Raw genomic sequence first — 19,649 nt, forward strand, 5'->3', positions numbered from 1 at the left:
GAGACTGGTGACGAGAAAGGGAGCGAACACGTGAGCAGACGACAGGCCATGCAGCACACAGGGACAGATGAGCTCTACGTTACACTCAGGTCCACGTCTACACGGCATGTGACGTTCTTTCCCAACTCTGACACACACACACACACACACACACATACACACACACACACACACACACACACCTGAACATCGTGTGGACTCGTCTAATCTTCTTCTTCGAGTTTCTTAGTGATACTGAGTGCAACTTCAGCGATGAACACAACAGATACACTGAGCAGCGGAGCAGATAATGTGCCATGCAACACAAGGATGAACGGACGAAAGACCCTGTCCTAACAGTTACTGGTGACAACATCTGGAATCAGACAGATGAGGCTGGGAATTAGTTTTAAATGTTTCAATGCTAGTGCGGATTCCTGAGGTTCTCTACCAATAACAAAACAGTATTTTTTTGCAATGCCTGACTTTGATAAATATGTTTTTGTTTCTTGTAACAAAAGAAAACAGATTTCTCAAATGTTCCTGACAGAATTTTTACTAATTGGACACCGATGAACTTAGACTCACAAAATCAGCATCTTTCTATCACAAAGCTGTTGAATAATCTCTTTTAAATATTTCACATATTTTTTACAGTGCTTACTTGTGTTTCTATTCTTATTGTTTTAGAAATAAACTTTTCATGAGCATTTTTAAGATTTAGTTCTTTAAAAAGGTTTGTTTTGGTTTTAATAGAAGTGAATTTTCTGAACCCATAAAGAAGCACTTCATCCTTGAGTTTATGGTTTTCGTGACATTCTGTCCTCAGATTGTTTTATTTGAATATTTCTCAGAGGCATGGAGGTGAAACTATTCACTTTCTCAAGGAAAGACGAGTCTCAAAATAAACCTAATTTTGTTATTTCTTCCTTGTTTCCTATCCTGCTAATCATCTCATAACCTCTTAGATTCACCATGTGACTTCCAGGCTGGGAACCACTGATTTAAACACCAGCAGCCACATGAAAACTATGCCTGAATCCAACCGCTTCAAACTGACTGAACTGTCTGTCAAAGAACTTCTTAGTAGCTGACTTGACGAAGCAAAAAATGTGGTGGTGACATGAGCTGCCATGACAACAGTGACACGGTGATGACAGAGACGGCTATGGAAGAAAATAAAAAAATAAAAAAAATAAAAAGAGAAGTGACAGGGGGGTCACAGAGGGGCTAGCTATATGAACGAAGTGGACACTACATGAGAGAGAGAGTGTCAGCAGGGAAAAGCTATAATCAGTCCTCACCTGCTCTGTAATCACAGCCACTAAACTAAAATTTGTTTTTGTTTTTGTTTGTTTGTGACATAGCCAAGCCCCCCTATACACCCCTTACAATACAGATGATGGCACAATACGCAGGTGCACACTGACTTGTGACGTAGAAACCGTACCATGCTATCTCTCCCGTTGGCAAGCTTGCAGGACAGTGAGGAGAGACAGCGGAGAGCCTTTCAGACAGTAGCACCGGCCCGTGTTAGGTATACTCTGATAGAAAAACCCACAACACCGGACACCGTACAGTACCGTGTAGCCGCTTCACTTCCACCTTTTCTTTTCTTTTCTTTTCTTTTCGTCACGGTTTCTCTGTTTAACGCTTCGTTTTGTTTTGCTTTTGTTTTTCTCTTTGGCGTTTCTGGCGCTTTAAAGAAACTGCGGGTTCCTGCAGACTAGGCAGCTACACTGGGGGCAACAATCCTCCTTCTTCCTACAGTTCCAGCTGTCCATCACGGACATTATAGAGTCCATCAGTGACATCATGGTGTGATAGACTCCTCCCACTTGGCCTGTGTCAAGATCAGTATGTGTGAATGCTGGGAAAGCCTTTAGGACACCCGACAGAGCCTCACTAGAGACAGAGGAATCAGAGGTCGCCTTTCACTGTAAAAACATCTATTTGATTTGACGTGGGAAAGAACATGCCGTATTAGTGCAACAGTAGGCAGGATAAAAGGAAGGGGGGGGGGGGGGCACAGCCCAGTAGTGGCGTCTGACCAAAACAAGGTATTAAGGAGCAGAGGGATGATTGAAAAAGAAAAAACGGACATCTAGGTCTATTAATCATTTATAAGACTAACAGCAGCGAGGGGAGATCTCTGAAAGCAAATGAAAAACACGACAATTTATTGCATCTTTTGATTGACACGAATAAATTGTCCACTGGAACCCACACAGGCATTTGGACTCAAGGTTAGCCATAGACATTTCTATCTAGTGGCAACAGCCAAAGAAGCAAAGGGGAAGCTTGGCCTAGGGAAGAAGCAGCGTTACATCATCAACATCTGTCGCTGGTTTAAAACACCACGGGTCTCTCTCTGACCACAGCGCTCAGCAGTGAAAGGGCAGAGAGAAATGTTAAACCCACCACACAGTCGGTCTGCCAAAGGCAGCGCGTTACCTGATACTTCACCCTGCGACGTGGCCGTGCGGCCGATGTTGGTGAGGAGGTGGTCGATGTTGGGGACGGGCTGAGACTCCACCGCGCTCTCCTCCTGGGAGACAGTCTGCAGAGGGGGGGGCAACGCAACACGTTAGGGACCAGATATTCACCAGGACGTTGGAGAAGAATTTGTAGTTGGAAATGTCCACTTAGTTATGTAGAAATTAAGTCTGAGTTTTGTGTGTGTGAATGAATTATTTGTGTCTATTTACAAACTCACTTTGCTAAAATTGCCCCCGGAGGGATGAATAAATTATATTCAGTTGAACTGAAGAAGCTTAAAGTCAAACCTAAGACAGGACAGAGCGGAAAGGAAAGAACTGAGCGGCTGTGACGCCTGTACCCACCACTGGGTCTCCATTTCCATCTTCAGTGAAAAACCAGTCGTACTAGAGGAGAGAGAGAAACAGATGAGAGATTCAGTTTTTACAGTTTACAGGCGAAGATGAAGATCAGTGAAGAGAAAACTGAAAGGTCTGACTCTCACATTCTGAATGAGCGTCTCCACGATCTTGTACTGGTCCGGCATGTGAGTAACCATATGCGTCATGTTGTCCTCGGTGGTGCGCACCAGAGTGGGACCAAACACGATGGCCAGGTTCCTCGGCTCCATCTGGAAACACAAGAAATAAAGTTTATCGTTAATTTCTGATTCTCTAATGAAAATAATAATAATAATGTCAGCTTTAAAAAACATACTTTATTCTTCTCCGAGTTGTCAGCCACAGTTTTCAGATGAGCGGAGAGGAACTTGAGGGTCTCGTAATGATGATCCGGCAACTCGTGAAGCTGTGAGGAAGCAGACGAACCAACACAAAGATTAACTGACAGTTTGTGTCAACGAGTCGACGCATCGGTCGAGAAGTCGTCTCACCGCACATGATAAACTTCTTCGACTTGTATTGGAAAAGCATGAACCAACAAACTAATGACGGATTAATTAATAAAGTGAAGGGGCTCTGATACATGGTGTGAACAGGAAGTAAAAAAAGCTTTAGAGAATAAATAAGAACCTAAATAAATAATAGAGATAATAAAATTTAAGAGAGGAAATGTGTGTCGAAGCTACTCACCAGCCTCTTGAGCACTTTCAGTCTCTCCACTGGATCCTCTATTCTGTTGGCCTCAATGAAGTCTGTGTATCTGTCTGTTGGAGGAAAAGAAGATTCATTTTTTTTCCCAGCAAAGCCTTCAGGTAAAAACAAGGTGATTTTCTCTAGATTGTAGTTATTGTTTCTTGGCCACTAGATGGCGCACATGACCTTTTGGAAAAAAACAACAACTTACCATTGGTGAATAACGGCTCTGGAAGTTTACGGAAGAAGGACTTGAGTAAACTGCTGATCACATTGAGGTCCCTCCATTTCTACAAAACAGGAACAGGAAGAGGGTGTGATGCTTAATTATGCAGAAACTGTGGAAATGTATTCAACCTGAATTAAAAGTTAGAGTACATATTATGCTTTTGCATCTGCTAAATGTCGCTCTGGGTGCAAAATTATTACATAAATATAGATATATACTTCTGTAAATACTGCTAAATAACACATCCCTGGCGAGTGTGCATTGCAGAGAATGTCTTGCTGCTCTGTGTGCACACATCTAGATACAACTGCAGCTTTAGATATCCTTCACTCCAGGCATACAGTTACATTTGTCCCAGACACGTGAAGGACGGCGCTGACTTCAAGGAGAGTTTAATTAAAGCAACAGCGGATCGATGAAGTGCCACTCACATCGTCCTGGATATCGATGTCATTCATGCCCTTGTTATTGAGCTCCTCCTGCATGTTGGAGATGGCAGCGTTGTTTCCAGGGACCCTGTAGATGCCCGTGTATTCCAACCCCCTCTCCTCCACCAGCTTACAGCACACCTCCACAATCAGAGGCACAAACTAGAGGACGCATGAACGAAGAAAACAGTGTGTTATGACTGTATACAGCATCACAGTGAATTTAAGCAAGATGACATCTTTATAAAACCATCAGGATTTCTGCACCGATGCATTTGTTCTTCTTGTGTTTTCAAAATCAGTACACACCTTGTTGGCCTGTGCAGGAGGACAGTCGTCCAGTCTCACTCCGAACGTGACTCCAGGAGACGGCTTCTTCTCGAAAGGTTTCCTCATCAGCCCTGGGATGCCCTTCCTCCACGTCCCTTTATCCTTGGGAGGGCTGGTGTCATCTGCAAGCACGGTGCAAAATAAATACATTTAGTTTAATTCAGTGTTGATAGTGTCGATTATCTGTTGCAGAAAGAACAGTTTATATCACAGTATAATGTATTTAAAAGCAGGTTTTGGGTTGTTTACTGTGTTATTTATAACTTCTATAAAGATTTATTTTACATATTTTATGTAATTACAACTGAATTATGATGTCATTCATTATCTGTTAGGTACCAGCATCCAGGTCTAGATGCTCCACAGGAGGTGTTAACTTTATTGACAACCACATCAATAAACACTTTATCTTATACTTTATATCTGCTGACAACTACATTACAGTGTGTTATAAACCATTTTTATATACTGCTTATAAATGATAAATAGGAAATAGGAATATAATAACAGGAAATGATACTGATTACAGTGCTTACAAGAAACTAAACTGTGTCGCACATGAAATTGTTTTCCTTTCTCTTTTCCCACCTTTGTGCATGTTCTTCCTCTCCTGCTCAGGTTTGGGTGAGTGTGGACTTGTTGCTTTGGTCTCTCCTTTGCCTCCCAGCAGCGTATGTCTGATGCTCAGCGACTGGCGAGAAGGTTTGGGCGACGGCTCGGTCTTGCTGCCTGTCGGGCTGCGCGTTAAGACGAGGACACAGACGCTACATGAGCTTTAACTGCCACAGGTCTCTGTGTGAACTTGTCCAAAGTGTGAGGACCCTCCCTAAGCCCCCCTTCCCCCCTTCCCCTGTACTTGGCCTTACCTCATCAAGGTGTTGTACTCCTTGATCTTCCTGCTGATGAGGTCATGGCTGGTGAAGGCCGCGTTCTAAAAAAAAAAAAAAAAGACAGAAAAGCGGAAGGAAGGAAAAAGGGGAGCGGAACAGAATGGAGACACAAAGGATGATGGTTAAGGCATCAGGTGCAACAGTTCGCCCCTCACAGGTCATAATGGATCTTTATATAACCTGCTGCTATCAGGTGACGCAGGTAAGACCATCGGAATGCCACAGTGCGGACAGTGTGGTCAGGCCCTCAAAAGAAGACGGGCTTAAGTTTCTAATAGGGGGGGGGGGGCTCGACTATTTTAAGACACAGTGGAGTGAGTTTACAGCAAGAAACATCCCATGTGTATTTTCACTATATGTGACATAATGTTTTGGACTGGTCTATATAATGTCCTGTTTTGTCCAACCAACATATGAGACAATTTTTGTCTTTTTAGCTTGAAAAATTTCCAACGATTAATCGATCATCAAAATATCTGCAGATTAATGTTCTGTCAATTAACTGAGCTCTGATTATTTGCATCATTGACATTCTTTAAAATCAGTTGTGGGCAAGTTTCATTCATAAAAAATGTGACCAAAGAGGAACTTCACACCTTCAACAAGTTCTGCTGTTGGAAATCAGCAGATGATCACCTGAAATAATAGTAATAATAATATTAATAATAATTTTTCTAAAGCTTAAACAGGCCACTGACTTAGATGGAAAGAGGCCAAGAGGACGAGACAGTCCTCGAAACGGACAATAGAATATTACGCAGCGCTGTAGGTAATGTTACACTAACAGTGTTATAACAGAGGACCTGCACCTGGACGGCGACCCGGCATAAAGACCCCGGGGCGTCCGTCCCAGTGACACCTTGTGAACTGTGGGAGACGCCGTGCCAAGGTATGCCAGTAAAAGAGAAAAGAACTTTTAAGAAAAACACTGCAGAACCACCCAGAGACTCACAACAGGTCTGAACCGCTCTTTAATTCTGTTTGTAGGTACTTGCACTAATCGCTCGTACATGCCACTCATGCCGGTGATTCTGGCACGAGGCGCCGCGTCTTGTGCCAGTGATTTTTTTGCGCAACAACTGATCGACTTCCTCGGCAGTTTGAGTGCACGGTTTCTTACCTCCTCATCCAGGTTGCTGTTCTCCTGTATGACTCTGATCCAGGCCAGCATGTCCTCGCGGTCCTCGGCCTGGAACAGGTACTCGCAGTCCGACGTGGTCAGCCGCAGCACGTTCTTGCGCTTGGTGTCGCTGTAGGAGATGTCGATCAGGCAGGCCTTGATGCTGATCGGCAGCGGCTCGTCCACGGCTTGGCAGTTGGCGTGGGCCTGCCCCTCCTTTCTGTCTTTATACAGGCAGAGGTAGTTGCCTCTCAGCACGGCGTACATCTGTTTCCACGGGCGCATACCGCCTCCGACGCGCTGCAGAAAGAGGATTTACAGAACAAAATGGAGGGAATTAAATTCATCTTTTATGTCAAAAACGCTGCTATTGTTGGTATCACAACACAAAATCACTGCCTTGAGGGCAATATGAGACTTTATACAACAAGGTCAAAGGCAGGATACAGTCAAACAAGGTGAGACCTGTTACTGTTTATAAACCAAGCTACAGGTCACGTAGGGCTTATATATGCGTGTGTGTGTTTGTGTGCACACAGATCTGTAGGTGTATACTACGTTTTCTGTGTCAGTGTGTGAGTTACATGACACGAGGGCTGCGTGGAGGCAGAGCACACACCTTGCCCTTGTCTGTGTTGAGCTGCTTGAAATGCAGCAAACCCTCCTTGGTGGCGTCGCAGAAGACATCGGATGAAGAATCTCTCCTGGACCCCGAATCTTCCGATGACCTGTCCACTGCCTGTGATTTATCAAAACATGACAGGAAGCTTTTAGAAAAAAAGACTGAAAGACTCATTAAAGAAATGGAAATACTGAGAGATCAAGGATTACACTGGCTGTGTCTCAATGTCACATTTTCAAGGATATACTGAAGGGAGGTTGATGAAACACATAGAAATATGCTCCTACGCCCTCTGAATCAATTATTTACCAATTAAAACGCCTGATGTTGCTTTTACAGCCGTCCCTACTTTCCATAATATATTCAAACTTCAGCAGTAGACGTTTTTATCTCCTGGGTGTGAACTAATGAGCTGATAAAACAGGCATGAAACAGGTGCGCACAGCTGATAAAAATGCAGACAGGACTCACCTTCCTAAGACTTTTCAGGCCGGGTATTAAAGACCTCCTGAGGGGAAGAGACAGAAAAAATATATAAAATATATATCATTATACAATGACTGTAGTTTTGTTCCACAATGAGATATTCATCATGTCAAAAAGAGATGAATAAATGGTATAGAAGTAGTGATAGTAAGTAATCTTTAGAGTCATTTCCCCACTATCTGATATAAAGGAGCTTTAACACTCGGTGCAGTTATTTTCTCTGGTGTGAAAGGAAAACGAACCAACTATAATCCTTCATTCTTCTAATGATGTGATGGCGTTTGCTGTGGTTATACAACTTACCCTCTGCTCTCTTCCCGGTAGTTATCCAGACCTTCGTCGTACGACTTGGACCGCTCAGTTTTTGTACCAGAATCTGACTCAATAATTGTGAGACGGAGAGAATCTATTAAGAGAGGGTCAAACAATCATTTGAAAGTGTCCATAGACTTGTACTGTCAAATTCAGAAACTGTCACAGACCTTGTTTACTAATCTGATATTAAAAAATAAATAAATAGATGAAAATACCTTGGTCATGTGACAGCTGTCGTCGAATGAGAGGGGATGGAGAGGTTGGGCTGGGCGGGATGGTGGTGATGATGGGCGCTCCAGATATGACAGCAGAGGCGGGAATGGGGGCGCTGTCCAGGTCCAGACTGGGACTGGATGGTTCATCTGAGGATGAGAAAAGAGGGAAGTTTAGCTACAACACTTGGGCACAAACTGGAGCCTGGAATTTAACATGAACCAGCCGGAGACGCCGTTTTCTAACGACAACCTAAGTTTGTTAAGTTTGTTAAAAATCTCGTCATCATAGTCGACAAAATCGACAGTCGCCAGCTGGAAATAAAACACGCGCTTTTGTCTTCTTCTGTCTGAAATCAAAGACCCGTTGTTTCAAAAATTAATAAGAATTTCAAGTGTTGAATGTTCGATCTTTATCGCTGTAAACTGCCTTGAACCAAAGGTGGAGGGGTTTGGGGATGAGCATGATTGAACTCTGCGAAAACACCTTTGGTATAAAGTCAGATGTAAACTGCAACAGGAAACGCCAAATTGCAAATTAAACGATTAAAAAAAACAAAGTGTAATTCATCTCTGCTATCTCAGCTTGAATAAACATTTCAGCACACAGCTGTAAAACGCTGTGATAAGGGGGAATGGAGCTAAAGCAAAGTGACACCGACAGGGACGCGACGTCAACCAGCAGACAGGCGTTGCTGCAAAGATAAAGCCGGTACACCTTCCCTTTTTCAATACACACATGCAAGGTAGTCAGCTAACATTACATCATCACAGACAGCAGTGTGTCATAACATCTGATATGCAATATCAGCAGGATGGCAAGCCCTAAAAACAAATTAAAGAGACGCGCATGACGAACAAATACTTGAAATGAATCATATCTACAGCTGGTGCTGCAGGCAGACAGGCGAGACTGAATGTAACACAAGCAATATTATATTCTAAGACACTGTCTTAGAATGAAGTAGAGTATTGTAGCGCTTCATATCTGTTGTCTTGTGTATCGGTACGATTACCAATTGTAATCTTTATAAATCCGTCTCATGAAATGCAACTGTCGCTATTATTTAACTTCATGAAAAAAAGCCCACACAGCCTCCACTGCAAATCACACCATCGCAAGTCGAAAAGAACTAGAGCAAAACACGTCTGAATGATTCAATTCCTCTAGATGCCAGTGCACTGATGCAAAACTTTTGACTTCCAATGGCACAATTTAATGTGAAACATCTGATCCTGGTTGTTAGTTGTACACAGATCACTGCTGTGAACCCCCCCCCCCCTGCAAACCAACCTCAAAGACATCTCCCATGGCACCAACAGCCCTCATTTCTTCCAAGCAAGGCAGATGCCCATTTCACTTAATCACTTGTTTGTATACCTCTAATTCTGTTTCTGGGAAGACGGCGGCAGCCAGTGATGTCTGACACGTACCACGTCGGTTTCAGACATCGAGACTGATTCCGCTTTGAACAGACTTGCACAAAAATGCAGATCTATAAATCTTTCTATCTTCTCTTTCTACAAATCTGGATACTACTCTGATGTAATCTTCTGATATGAAGTTTGTATGAAGCAAACAAAGACATAACATATTAATTTGTTGCCTTTAGAGGTGTATTTTCTTTTAACCTGTGGATAGAGCCAGGCTGGCTGTTTCCCCCGTTTCAAGTCTTTATGCTAAGCTACGCTAACCAGCTCCTGGTTCTAGCTTGTGAGTGTGATAATGATTTAATTGTAGACTATAAACGTATTTCCCAAAATGTCAAATTACAACCACCACACGTGATCGACATGAAAAATAAAAGAAGAGAAAAGAAAAGCACGCTTTGATGTTTTCCGGAAAAAGGCACAGCCTCACATCACTGGTGTTAAATAAACAACACGGGGATGTGCAATGATAAAATCTAACCTACATCCAAATGCAACAAAACCAAAGGGGATGGGGCTAGAGGGAAACTGGAGGAAAATGGTGCTAAAAGAGGATACGATTAACCCCTGCAGGGTCTGGGACACGCCGAGAGATACAAGAGCTTCTCCCATTGGCTGGTTATGAGTCACCAATGAAGAAACAGCTGAGGATGCCGGGTTGAGTTCGAGCTTGTTAGGTTTCTGTCTGCCAGTAAGTTGGCTCAGATGTGGGAAGACGCAGAGGAAGCCACTTCAAACAACACCAATCAACTTCATTTTAAACACCGCAATAAGTAAATTACTCGAGAAACAAGGATTCTTCGTCTTCATGAACTAGAGGGGACGTGACATTTTGCATGTGCTTCAGCAGCTCCAGTTCTGTTTCTCAGCACAAAATGTTTGGCAGATACTTAACATCCAGCAGTTGTTGCTCTCACTGTTTGGAAGTGTACTATGAAATCGAACTGAGGCCGTTTGCTGCAAGAATTCTCTAATTTCTCTGTTATGTCACAGTCCATTAGGATGATGATCTTAGGTTTCTCTAGCTGTACAGCACTGAGGGGAATATGAGACATTTCAGGGAGCGGTTGTGTGTGTGTGTGTGTGTGTGTGTGTGTGTCTACTCATATGCCAAAGGGTGGGTTGAATACGTCATAGTCGCCTGCAGTACAGTGTCACACTAACACATAATCACACACCTGAAACAGTGTCATCCTGAGTTCACAATGCCACAAAGAACTAATTCATTTTCACATTTTAAACACTCTGTAATCACTGTGACTGACATTTAAAGAATGTACATATCGTGTGTGCGTTTTTCTAACCAACACTTTGAATAAAACGTCCGGGAACTAGATTTCCTTGTAGTCTCATAAGTAGGTCAACAATGAACAAGCTTACACATGATTAGTGAGTAAGTGTATTCTTGTGATTCAATCCACAAGGCTCCTGGCGCAGAAGGAAGCTTCGGGTTGCTTTTTGTAATTTGCTTCCCATTGGAGAGAGTGTTTACTGTAGTTTTGTGTGTGTGTGTGTGTGTGTGTGTGTGTGTGTCCACAGCACAGGGAGACAATTCAAGGTTACACACATAGCTAATCATGGATAGAAATACCAGCTAGGCCCAATTAAAATGTGGATTTTGACACAGGAGTTTCTGCTAATATAAAAATGTAATTTAACTGCCTGTCACAAGGTATTCACACAGTATAAAGAGACACACACCCTTTTCTTTGCAACTGCAGATCAGTTCTTCTCTTGTGTGAAAGCTGGAGCTCCAAGTAAAACCCCTGATAGAATTTCATGATGGAAATACGATCTGGCCTATGGAAACAATGCCCACTTGTCACGTACAGAACATCTACAGTATTTTACGTAAGGGGGCTGGGCATCATTTTAATTTGTCCAATATTAGTGCTTATGTGATATCTCAGTTTCCATATTTAAACATTTTCTTTTAAAGTTGTCTTTTTTTTCCCAACATAAGCCCTTTTCATTTCACATAATTTCTTAATGCCTCTTAGCAAAAAGCAGCTGTATAGGGAATTTCCCTTATCAACATAGAGTCTAAAATTGGAAACGTTTCCTGGTAATATCAGGAAATATGTAAACAAGATGAAGAGAGTCTGATGCCAACTTTTAAATACTTGATGCTGCAAGTAAATTTAGGTTTGTACTAATAAAAAGCATCAAGATTCAAAGCTCAGGTTTTAACTGTTTATGTATGAATATTTATATATTATGCTATAATTTGATATAAAATTTACCTGATGGCTCCAGAGTCAGTCATGCTTTCAAGCTTAAACACACTTTCTCACTGATACAAACATGCTGTGACATTTTACAGGACTCCCTTGTCACTGTTGTTGCTATAGAAACAAGGTTTCAGAGACGGTGGTTTTGGGGATTAGTGCAGTCTTACCTATGAAAGGGATCGAATCCAGGGAGTCGTCCAGGTTATTGGAGCCAGACTTTTGCCGCGTGTCTCCCAGCCTCCTGAGGTGCATCTCGCGACAGCCGTCATTAGACATCCAGCACATCGCTCCATCTGCAGAGCCGGCCTTCACCAACGGCGGCGACTTGTGAGTCGCTCCAGCCTGGCTGTCTTTGACAGCCAGTACATAGGACGGAGGGCGGATGTGAGCGGGTCCGGAGTTTTTGTCCCTTCTTAGGACCACCACCGTTGCATCGGGTCCTTCTACACCCTCTACGAGTCCACCATTAATCCGTGCCGGTGTGCTGCTGGAGCTGGAGGTGTCTCTGACCTTTGGCTTTTGGGTCACAGCTCCGTTAGTGGCGGAGGTACCAGAGGAGGCGGGGACAACTCCACTTTGTATCTGTCTCTGCATGGGCAGTTTAGAGGATGGACCAGAGCAAGAGGAGGACCTGGCTGCCAACCCAGCATCCGACCTGCTCTCCATTTTCAGACTGTCAGCCCTGCCCCTGAGCTGCAGGTGCAGAGGGGAGGGGTAGCCCAGGTGGTTGCCCATGACGGCAGCTCTTTGGTCTTTAAGAGGGTCTGTGGTTTTACTGGAGGATAAGGCAGGTGAAGGGTCTGAGATGGCGTTTTTGACAGGCAGACGCGAGGGTCTCATTATGAGACCGTCTGTCCTTGATGGTAGTAGAGAATCCGTCGTACCTTTAGTAAACACAGGAGCAGCTAACGGTGAGTTAGATAATCCACTCCCTCGCCCTTCATCCTCCTGTCCAGTGAGACTCCTGTTTAGATGAGGTAAAACTCTCACGCCCACTCCCTGCCTGCCGGCTCTGGCGTCCTCTCGCTGGCACAGCAGCAGCCTGTCCTCAAACTCTGCCCTGTCGACCCCGCCTGACTCTGCAGGATGCTGAACCAGGTAGTCACAAGACCGCGCCCGAGGTTTGGTAACTCCTGTCGGGGTGGAGAAGGGCAGAGCGTCCTGGGAAGCGCTCCGAGGCCAGTTCCTGGTCAGTATCGTCCTCTCTGATCCACCTCCAAGCCTCTCCTGGGAGACGCTACGCAACGGAGTTGTCACTTCGGTACTCTGGCTACTTGCGTCCATGGCTCGGTCATTGGATGTGCTCCTCTGTCTGACCTGGGAGCCCAGCGCCCCTCTCTGACCGCTGCTAGGAGGAGGCGGAGGCGTACGTTGCTGGGTGTAGGCGGACGTAGAATTGGCAGCTGCACGCAAGCTGTCCAAGCGCTCCTGGATGGTGCGGCAGCCGTACGTGTGCAGCCTCTTGGCGTCAATGTAGTCCTTATAGGTGGTGTAGTTCCTCCAGTCGATGTTCTGGTGTGGGGAGGTGGAAGAGGCTGTGGGGGAGGGTGAGTAGTGGTTGGTGCTGGGCGAGTTGGCAGTGGAGAACGTGTCCGGTGAGGCGACAGTGAGAGGCGCCCGCACAGATGGGGATAAGGGGTCGGGATAGAGCGCACCAGGTCGAGAACTTGAAGAAGGGGAGTAGACTGGGCTTTCTACGGGATGGGAAGAGGGGTACTGCAATTGTGCGCCCCCCGGTACTGAGGGGATAAGGGGTCTGGGTTTGGCTGGGCCAGAATCTGCTGGAGAACCGTACCGGTTTTCCTCTGTCCTGTGGCTGGGGCCAGCCCGAGCCACCCGGGACCCCCTGTCAACTGGATCAGGAGGCATGGCTACTGTCCTCGCATTGTCATTACAGACACACGCCACGGTCTGAGACTTTGACGTCTGCTGGGGTGGGGGGGACGGCGGGACAGGGATTTCCACCCGATAGCTCTTTTCAGCGGTCCCCCCTCGTCTTCCTGGTCCCTGAGCCGGCCCTCGGGGGGTCTCACTGACCGCGGCAGGCTCTGATGACTGGGCCATGCCCGCAGCCTTCACTTCTATCCGAGGGTAGCATATGGGAGGGGGCTCGGGGATGTTCTGGGCATTTCCGCTGTACGCCTCATTTCCTTTGAGGTATGCATCCTGGGAATATGCCTGCAAGAGATTATGGGACATTATGTCACTTTGGTTGGTGAGAGGTTTGAGAGCTAAACTAGATCACATTAAACCCCAGGAGAACATGACCCCCACCCAGGGACAGGATACAACAGACTATTCCTGTAAGACTTGTACAGAACAGGGAGCGCTGTTTGTGAAACGATCAGACTTGAGCAATAAAAGCAACCGCCGCAAATTCAAATCCGAAAATAGCCACGAATACAAAGACTGTTCTATTTCAGTCAATTCATTTCTTCAGTTTCCCGTTAGGAGACTACAACTGAACTTTAGGGCAATCTCATCTACCCATAAAAGAGAAATTTACTGCCACATCTCACCTATGACTTCATCTCCCTTTAAAGCTACAGTCTCAATCTTTTCCTTTTTTCAACCGCACCACGGCAATGTATTTACTCACACTTTGAGAGTGAGAAAAGGAGTGGTGATCCGAGTGTCACTTATTGACAAGAGTCTTTGTTTAAGATGATGAGATTATCAGCAAGACAAACACCGTCCCTGCATTCCCTTGGAGAACTGTAAGTGACACACACACACACACACAACTGGATTCTGCCTGTCGTTATAAATAAAACAACAGCATGCTAAAAGAGACACAGCGCTCCAGTTTTTCCAAACCAAACACCACTATTGTTCTTAACCGTTCCTCAATCTTTTCCCAGGAGAAGGCAAACAAATTTTACAGTATGCCACGATACAAATGAACCACCAAGAGAGGAAACAGATGTGGGGGAAAGAAAAAAAAGGGGACAGCCAGAAAGGCAAATAAGTAGAGAAAGAAGGCTGGAAAGTCCAGAATGAACCCACCCACGGAGCCAGGAGTAAGGATTAAGCTGGCGGAGGCTAACCTACCGTTGGTACCGGAGAGCGTACCCTGAGGCATGAGGAGAGGGAGAACGGGGGACGTCTCTGCCTGCCTTTGGCAGCTAATGCTAATTCTGTCAGCATGGCTCCACAACTCTACCGTCACTGTAGAAACTAAGGTACTTTCCTTGATTAAAACTTGGAGAAAAACACTCAAAGTTTGCTCGTGATAACCCTGATCACTCTCCACTCAAGTGTCATCATGGACGTCTTCAGATAAAAAAAGAAAACTCCTGGTTGCGTACTGAACGTGCTCTATGTCCACATCCTTTCAGCGCAAACGCTCTTGGGAAAATGAAAGGGGAGAGAGTTATGGTGCTGGACTTTAATCGATGGCACTCTTCCTAAGGTGTCAAGTTACGATTGCACCAGCAGCAGCAGCAGTAGCAGCAAGCCTGCTGCCGGGTGCCTCCCTCTGGATTTGCATAAACCAAACTCTAGAATTGAAGCCAATTTCCTGAATAAGGAAAGTACAGAAACTGTTTCGTGTCTGCTGACGGATGATGTCAGGGCATTTCTTTTTCCCAGTGCACACGTCTTTTTCTTTCAACCTGCTACTCAGGTATAGACAAAAAAAAAACCTGCATGTATTAATCCAGAGTAAACATGGGAAAATACACATGGGGTTTTTAAGGGGAAGATACAAGCTCTCAAAGTGGCTCAACTTGTCATAAAAGCTGTGAATCATCTGGAGAGAGACACTTACATGAAAAGTGATTAGTTAGTACAGTTTCCCTTCTTACCAGAGCAGTGATATCCCTGGAAAACTGCAGTCCACATGTTAGAGAAGGGCAAGCAGAGAGGGGGGAAAAAAGGGGAATAAAGAGAAGTAAACAGGTGAACACAGAGAAATGAGAGGTACAAACGCCAACGATGGAGGTGAGACAGGTAACTTCAGCACAGGCTAAATGTATATCCCCACCGCGGGAACGCTGAGCGGAGATGTATCGCAGTCGGACAGTGGAAGAATAAGAGAGAAGAAGAGTGGAGGTGAACTTCAGCTGTGTTCTTCACAGACCTGAATATCTTCTGATTTGCTGCACATCCCCATTATTTCCTCTTCTTACCCCACTCTCTCCTCCGCCCACAAAACAACCGCTGTCACAAAACATCGGCCGGATTTTCTCCCCCCCACCCACCCAACACACTCAGCATTTCTTTCCTTCGCTCTGTCACTCTCACCTGCTCTTCTCTGTGGTCCCTCCTCCCCTCCCCCCTTCTCTGGGTTCGCATTTGTGCTACTCTCCACTATCGTCTTTTCCGCCTCTGTGCCAGCCTCTCGCACGGTCTGTTCGGACGCCGCTCTGTCATATATGTTTCACTTTCTGGGCACGAAGCGCAAAAAAAAACCCGCCACGCTTGCCTGATCTGCGCTCGCTTCCTTCCCTCGCTCACTCCTGTCAACATAGTGCACTGAGAGGGAGTCAGCTGACTGCAGCTGCAGCCCCTCCGGTAAGTGAGTGGGCTCGATGTCTCCCAAAACACACACACACATAAAAAAAAAACACACACACACAGACACATCTGCATGCCTTCGCTCATCTCACCAAAACAATATGAATGGACTCTTCTCAGTGTGAACTCCACAGCATCAACAATCATTTCATAGACGCTTTATGTAGATGCAGAGATGGTTAATGAAATATACACGATGGATAAATTCCTGGATAACAAACCTTGAACCTTGGTTTGTTTGTCCGTCAGGCTGGACACATATTCGTGTATGTTTGGTATGTGTAATATACATTCCTTGTCTTTTTCTTCCTGTCTTGAAATGTAGATAACTTACTGGATTGTCTCCTGACTTTTCAGGAGCAGGGCTATAATTCTGTAACTGGTGAAATGTTTCTAATTATCCACTAAATAAAGAATTGCAAAAAAAAGGTGATAAAAAGTATCAGGATTTTTACTAATGAGGATTAATTGTGTTTTAAAATCACCAGTTCAATCGCACCTTGTGTTCTCCTTTCCTTCAGTTTATTTTGATACAGAATCTCTACAGTCTAAACGTGTCTTATAGAAGACACTTTGTAAAGAACTGCAGACTTAAAAAAAACAACCCCTATCCGGCACATCGAGCTCTAAATTTAACTTTTTAAACTCGTGTGTTTCTCAACGGGGAGATAAAAAGGCCAATTTGCTTCTTTTAGAAAACCCTCAGCCTTGTGAGTGCTCAGTCATTCCAGAAACGCCAAAAGCAAGTTTCTGTGGCTTCTGCTAAGCCGCGGCCGAGCTAACAAGCTATGTGAGGAATTTAGCAACACAGTGGGATCTGACTCCGTTCTCTGCTCCGAGAGAGAATTTCCCAAAACAGAGGTGAATAACGTGTGGCGACTGGTTTGACGTGGCCTGGCGCTGTTTTTATCGTCTGTCGGTCTCTGGACCCTGACTGATGGCGTGGGCTGGCTGTTTGCATCGCTGAGCTCATCCGGGTGATGGGAAGCCGGGGGGTGGGGGGGGGGGGGTCAAAACCAGTAAGAAAGTGGATTTAGGCTTGAGTCAGTGCTTAGAAAAGCAGACCCTGTTTCCTCACAGGTGAACCTCTAATCTTAATGATTTGAATAACTGCCCACTCACTCCTGTCAGGACAGTTCGATGAAATGTCTATGAATCACTCAAGCTTGAATCCAGTGGAAGATTATCAACGATGTAGGTATAGATAGCTAGTCGAGATCTTTGTTTGAGAGAGTGCATGAAGTACAGAGCCGAGTCAGCACATGTTTAGCTTTAGCTTAGCATAAACCCTGTCACCTACCAAACACATGAAAGACGAACAGTAAGAATGTTGTTTCTGGTTTGTTTCACCTGCACATTAATGTAAAAGTGACAATCTGTGGTTTTAGGGAGGGGATGTTTGGATATTCACACATTCATTTGTTAGTCGGATCAATTCATTGTCTGTTTTTGACATTAAGCTAAATATGAAATATCTCCAGACTTAGACTTTAACTCCTCCTGAAACCACAAGCTGTCATTTTTACATAGAGGTTAAACAGCTCTGGCATTAAAACTGCAGATAATCTCTGTGGGTGTTTATGGACGACTTGCTTCAAATAAAATAAAGGTAAACTCAGTACAATATTTATTAATGAATGAACGCTTACCAGCTGCAAGATGTCCTCATCCTTTGGCATCACACAGAGCTCCAGTGAGGCATCGCTGATAGATGTGAGGGTGTGTGTTTGGGGGGGTGAGAGAGTGAGAGTGAAAGTGGGAGAAAGAGAAATGAAAAGAGGGAGAGGGACTGTTATAACACAAGGCTCAAAACAGAACTGATGCTTCTCAAGAGAACGAGCTCCAAGACATGACCTTCAACAGCTGCAGTTTTAATGGAGTGCGATACGTGTTGGTGATAAGCAAAATGACTCCCTGCGTAAAAACACTGAATGAACTGTGCGTTTCCCCTGAAAAAGTTCTGTGTCATTAGTCCACAAACATGCGGCGGAGCGCTGGAAGTGAAGAGATTAGATCTTGAGCGCCAGATTCTGAGTCAGTCTGGCTCTTTCACTGTGCATATTTTCTCTTCAAATCAGGGCTGGATTAACGTTCCCAAAATTTGCTGCAGGCCCTCTACTGACTCCCACTGTAGATTATCGTTTCCCCAGACACGCAGAGAGTTTAGTTTATCGTCAGAAACTTAATTGGCATCGGTTTTGTTAACTAATTTATCATTTAAGTGCATTTTTGAGAAAGGAGAAACAGTTTTGCTGTGACGGCAGCACACATTTTTCACTATTTTCTGACATTTTATACACAAAATAATCAACTTATTATTAAAGAAGATAACTGTCTTAACTGTAGTCTTACAGATCTCCTATGATGGTGATAATACTGCCTTGCTTGAAGTTTTCTTAGTTGCTTCACCAACAAACAACCTCTAATTCAAGTGGGTATAATGCAATGCAGAGCGACGGCGACCTTACCTGTTCTGGATCAACGCTATGACCTGCGAGTAGGTCTTCCCGATGATGCTCTCTCCGTTCACCTTCACAATACGGTCCCCTGGAAAGACGTTGAGAATAAATTACAATCCTGCTGTTCTCTGCTCACAGCGGCATGACGGGACTCTGCGCTGCTGGGTCTGTGAACTCAAACTGTTCGGGACAATTACCTGGAGCCCAGTCAATACGATTATTGACCAAGTAAAACGCTCTGCAGTCGCCTCTTCCAGCACAAACACACATCTTTTTACACATCAAAGCAGAATACCAATACGAGTTTATTTAAAAAAGGTCCCCGTGTTAGGATCCATTCAAGTTTTTCTAAAGATGGCCATCTTACAAGAAGGTGAGTTTAGGAGAGAAACTGGATAATTGTGGGAAAACACCCCGTCCCCCCCCGTCCCAGGAGAGGAGAGAGAAGAGGAGAGAGGAGAGGAGATAAAAGCATACAGCTTACAGGGTTTGTCCAAGCCTCTTGACATTTCCTGTAATACACAGTGCTAACCCGGCGTAATGCCTGCAGTACACTTCAGCTGTCACCTCCATTTCAGGGAAATTAAAAAGGAGCTGATTCATTTTTTTTTTCCACCAGAAGGGAGTATTTTTATACTTTACAATTTGAAATTATTCACAGATTAATAAGAAGAGTAAAGTGGGAGGTGTAGAAAAACAGAATGAAGGGAAGGCTGGAATAACAGTGTGCATATTACACTTTGTTCAACCTCCCACGAAGGAGCCATCTGTTATTTTGTAACTCATCTCTGTTTTTCCTGGCAGGTTACAAGGAAGTGGAATTACCT

At 44.6% G+C, this 19,649-nt stretch overlaps 1 protein-coding gene across 6 annotated transcripts in view; it reads right to left on the reverse strand.

The window, feature by feature from the left end:
• LOC130160903 (rho GTPase-activating protein 21-like) overlaps positions 1-19,649 on the reverse strand; it is a 76,142-nt gene that overhangs the window by 4,783 nt on the left and 51,710 nt on the right. For 3 of the 6 annotated variants that reach the window (XM_056363688.1, XM_056363687.1, XM_056363684.1), the window contains 19 exons: positions 18,832-18,910; positions 18,013-18,067; positions 15,652-15,675; positions 12,013-14,023; positions 8,187-8,333; positions 7,960-8,062; positions 7,642-7,678; positions 7,168-7,287; positions 6,549-6,848; positions 5,405-5,469; positions 5,127-5,275; positions 4,518-4,660; positions 4,212-4,370; positions 3,763-3,841; positions 3,549-3,622; positions 3,175-3,264; positions 2,963-3,088; positions 2,823-2,864; positions 2,434-2,539 (listed from right to left, as the gene is read on the reverse strand). In XM_056363688.1, the coding sequence (XP_056219663.1) occupies positions 2,434-2,539; positions 2,823-2,864; positions 2,963-3,088; positions 3,175-3,264; positions 3,549-3,622; positions 3,763-3,841; positions 4,212-4,370; positions 4,518-4,660; positions 5,127-5,275; positions 5,405-5,469; positions 6,549-6,848; positions 7,168-7,287; positions 7,642-7,678; positions 7,960-8,062; positions 8,187-8,333; positions 12,013-14,023; positions 15,652-15,675; positions 18,013-18,067; positions 18,832-18,910 (3,909 nt within the window). Of the gene's footprint in view, positions 1-2,433; positions 2,540-2,822; positions 2,865-2,962; positions 3,089-3,174; positions 3,265-3,548; positions 3,623-3,762; positions 3,842-4,211; positions 4,371-4,517; positions 4,661-5,126; positions 5,276-5,404; positions 5,470-6,548; positions 6,849-7,167; positions 7,288-7,641; positions 7,679-7,959; positions 8,063-8,186; positions 8,334-12,012; positions 14,024-14,896; positions 15,190-15,651; positions 15,676-18,012; positions 18,068-18,831; positions 18,911-19,649 lie in introns of those variants that run through there. The other 3 variants (XM_056363686.1, XM_056363685.1, XM_056363689.1) reach the window with 3 other exon arrangements.

This window comes from Seriola aureovittata, chromosome 20, assembly GCF_021018895.1.
Source record: "Seriola aureovittata isolate HTS-2021-v1 ecotype China chromosome 20, ASM2101889v1, whole genome shotgun sequence".
NCBI classification, from domain to species: domain Eukaryota; kingdom Metazoa; phylum Chordata; class Actinopteri; order Carangiformes; family Carangidae; genus Seriola; species Seriola aureovittata.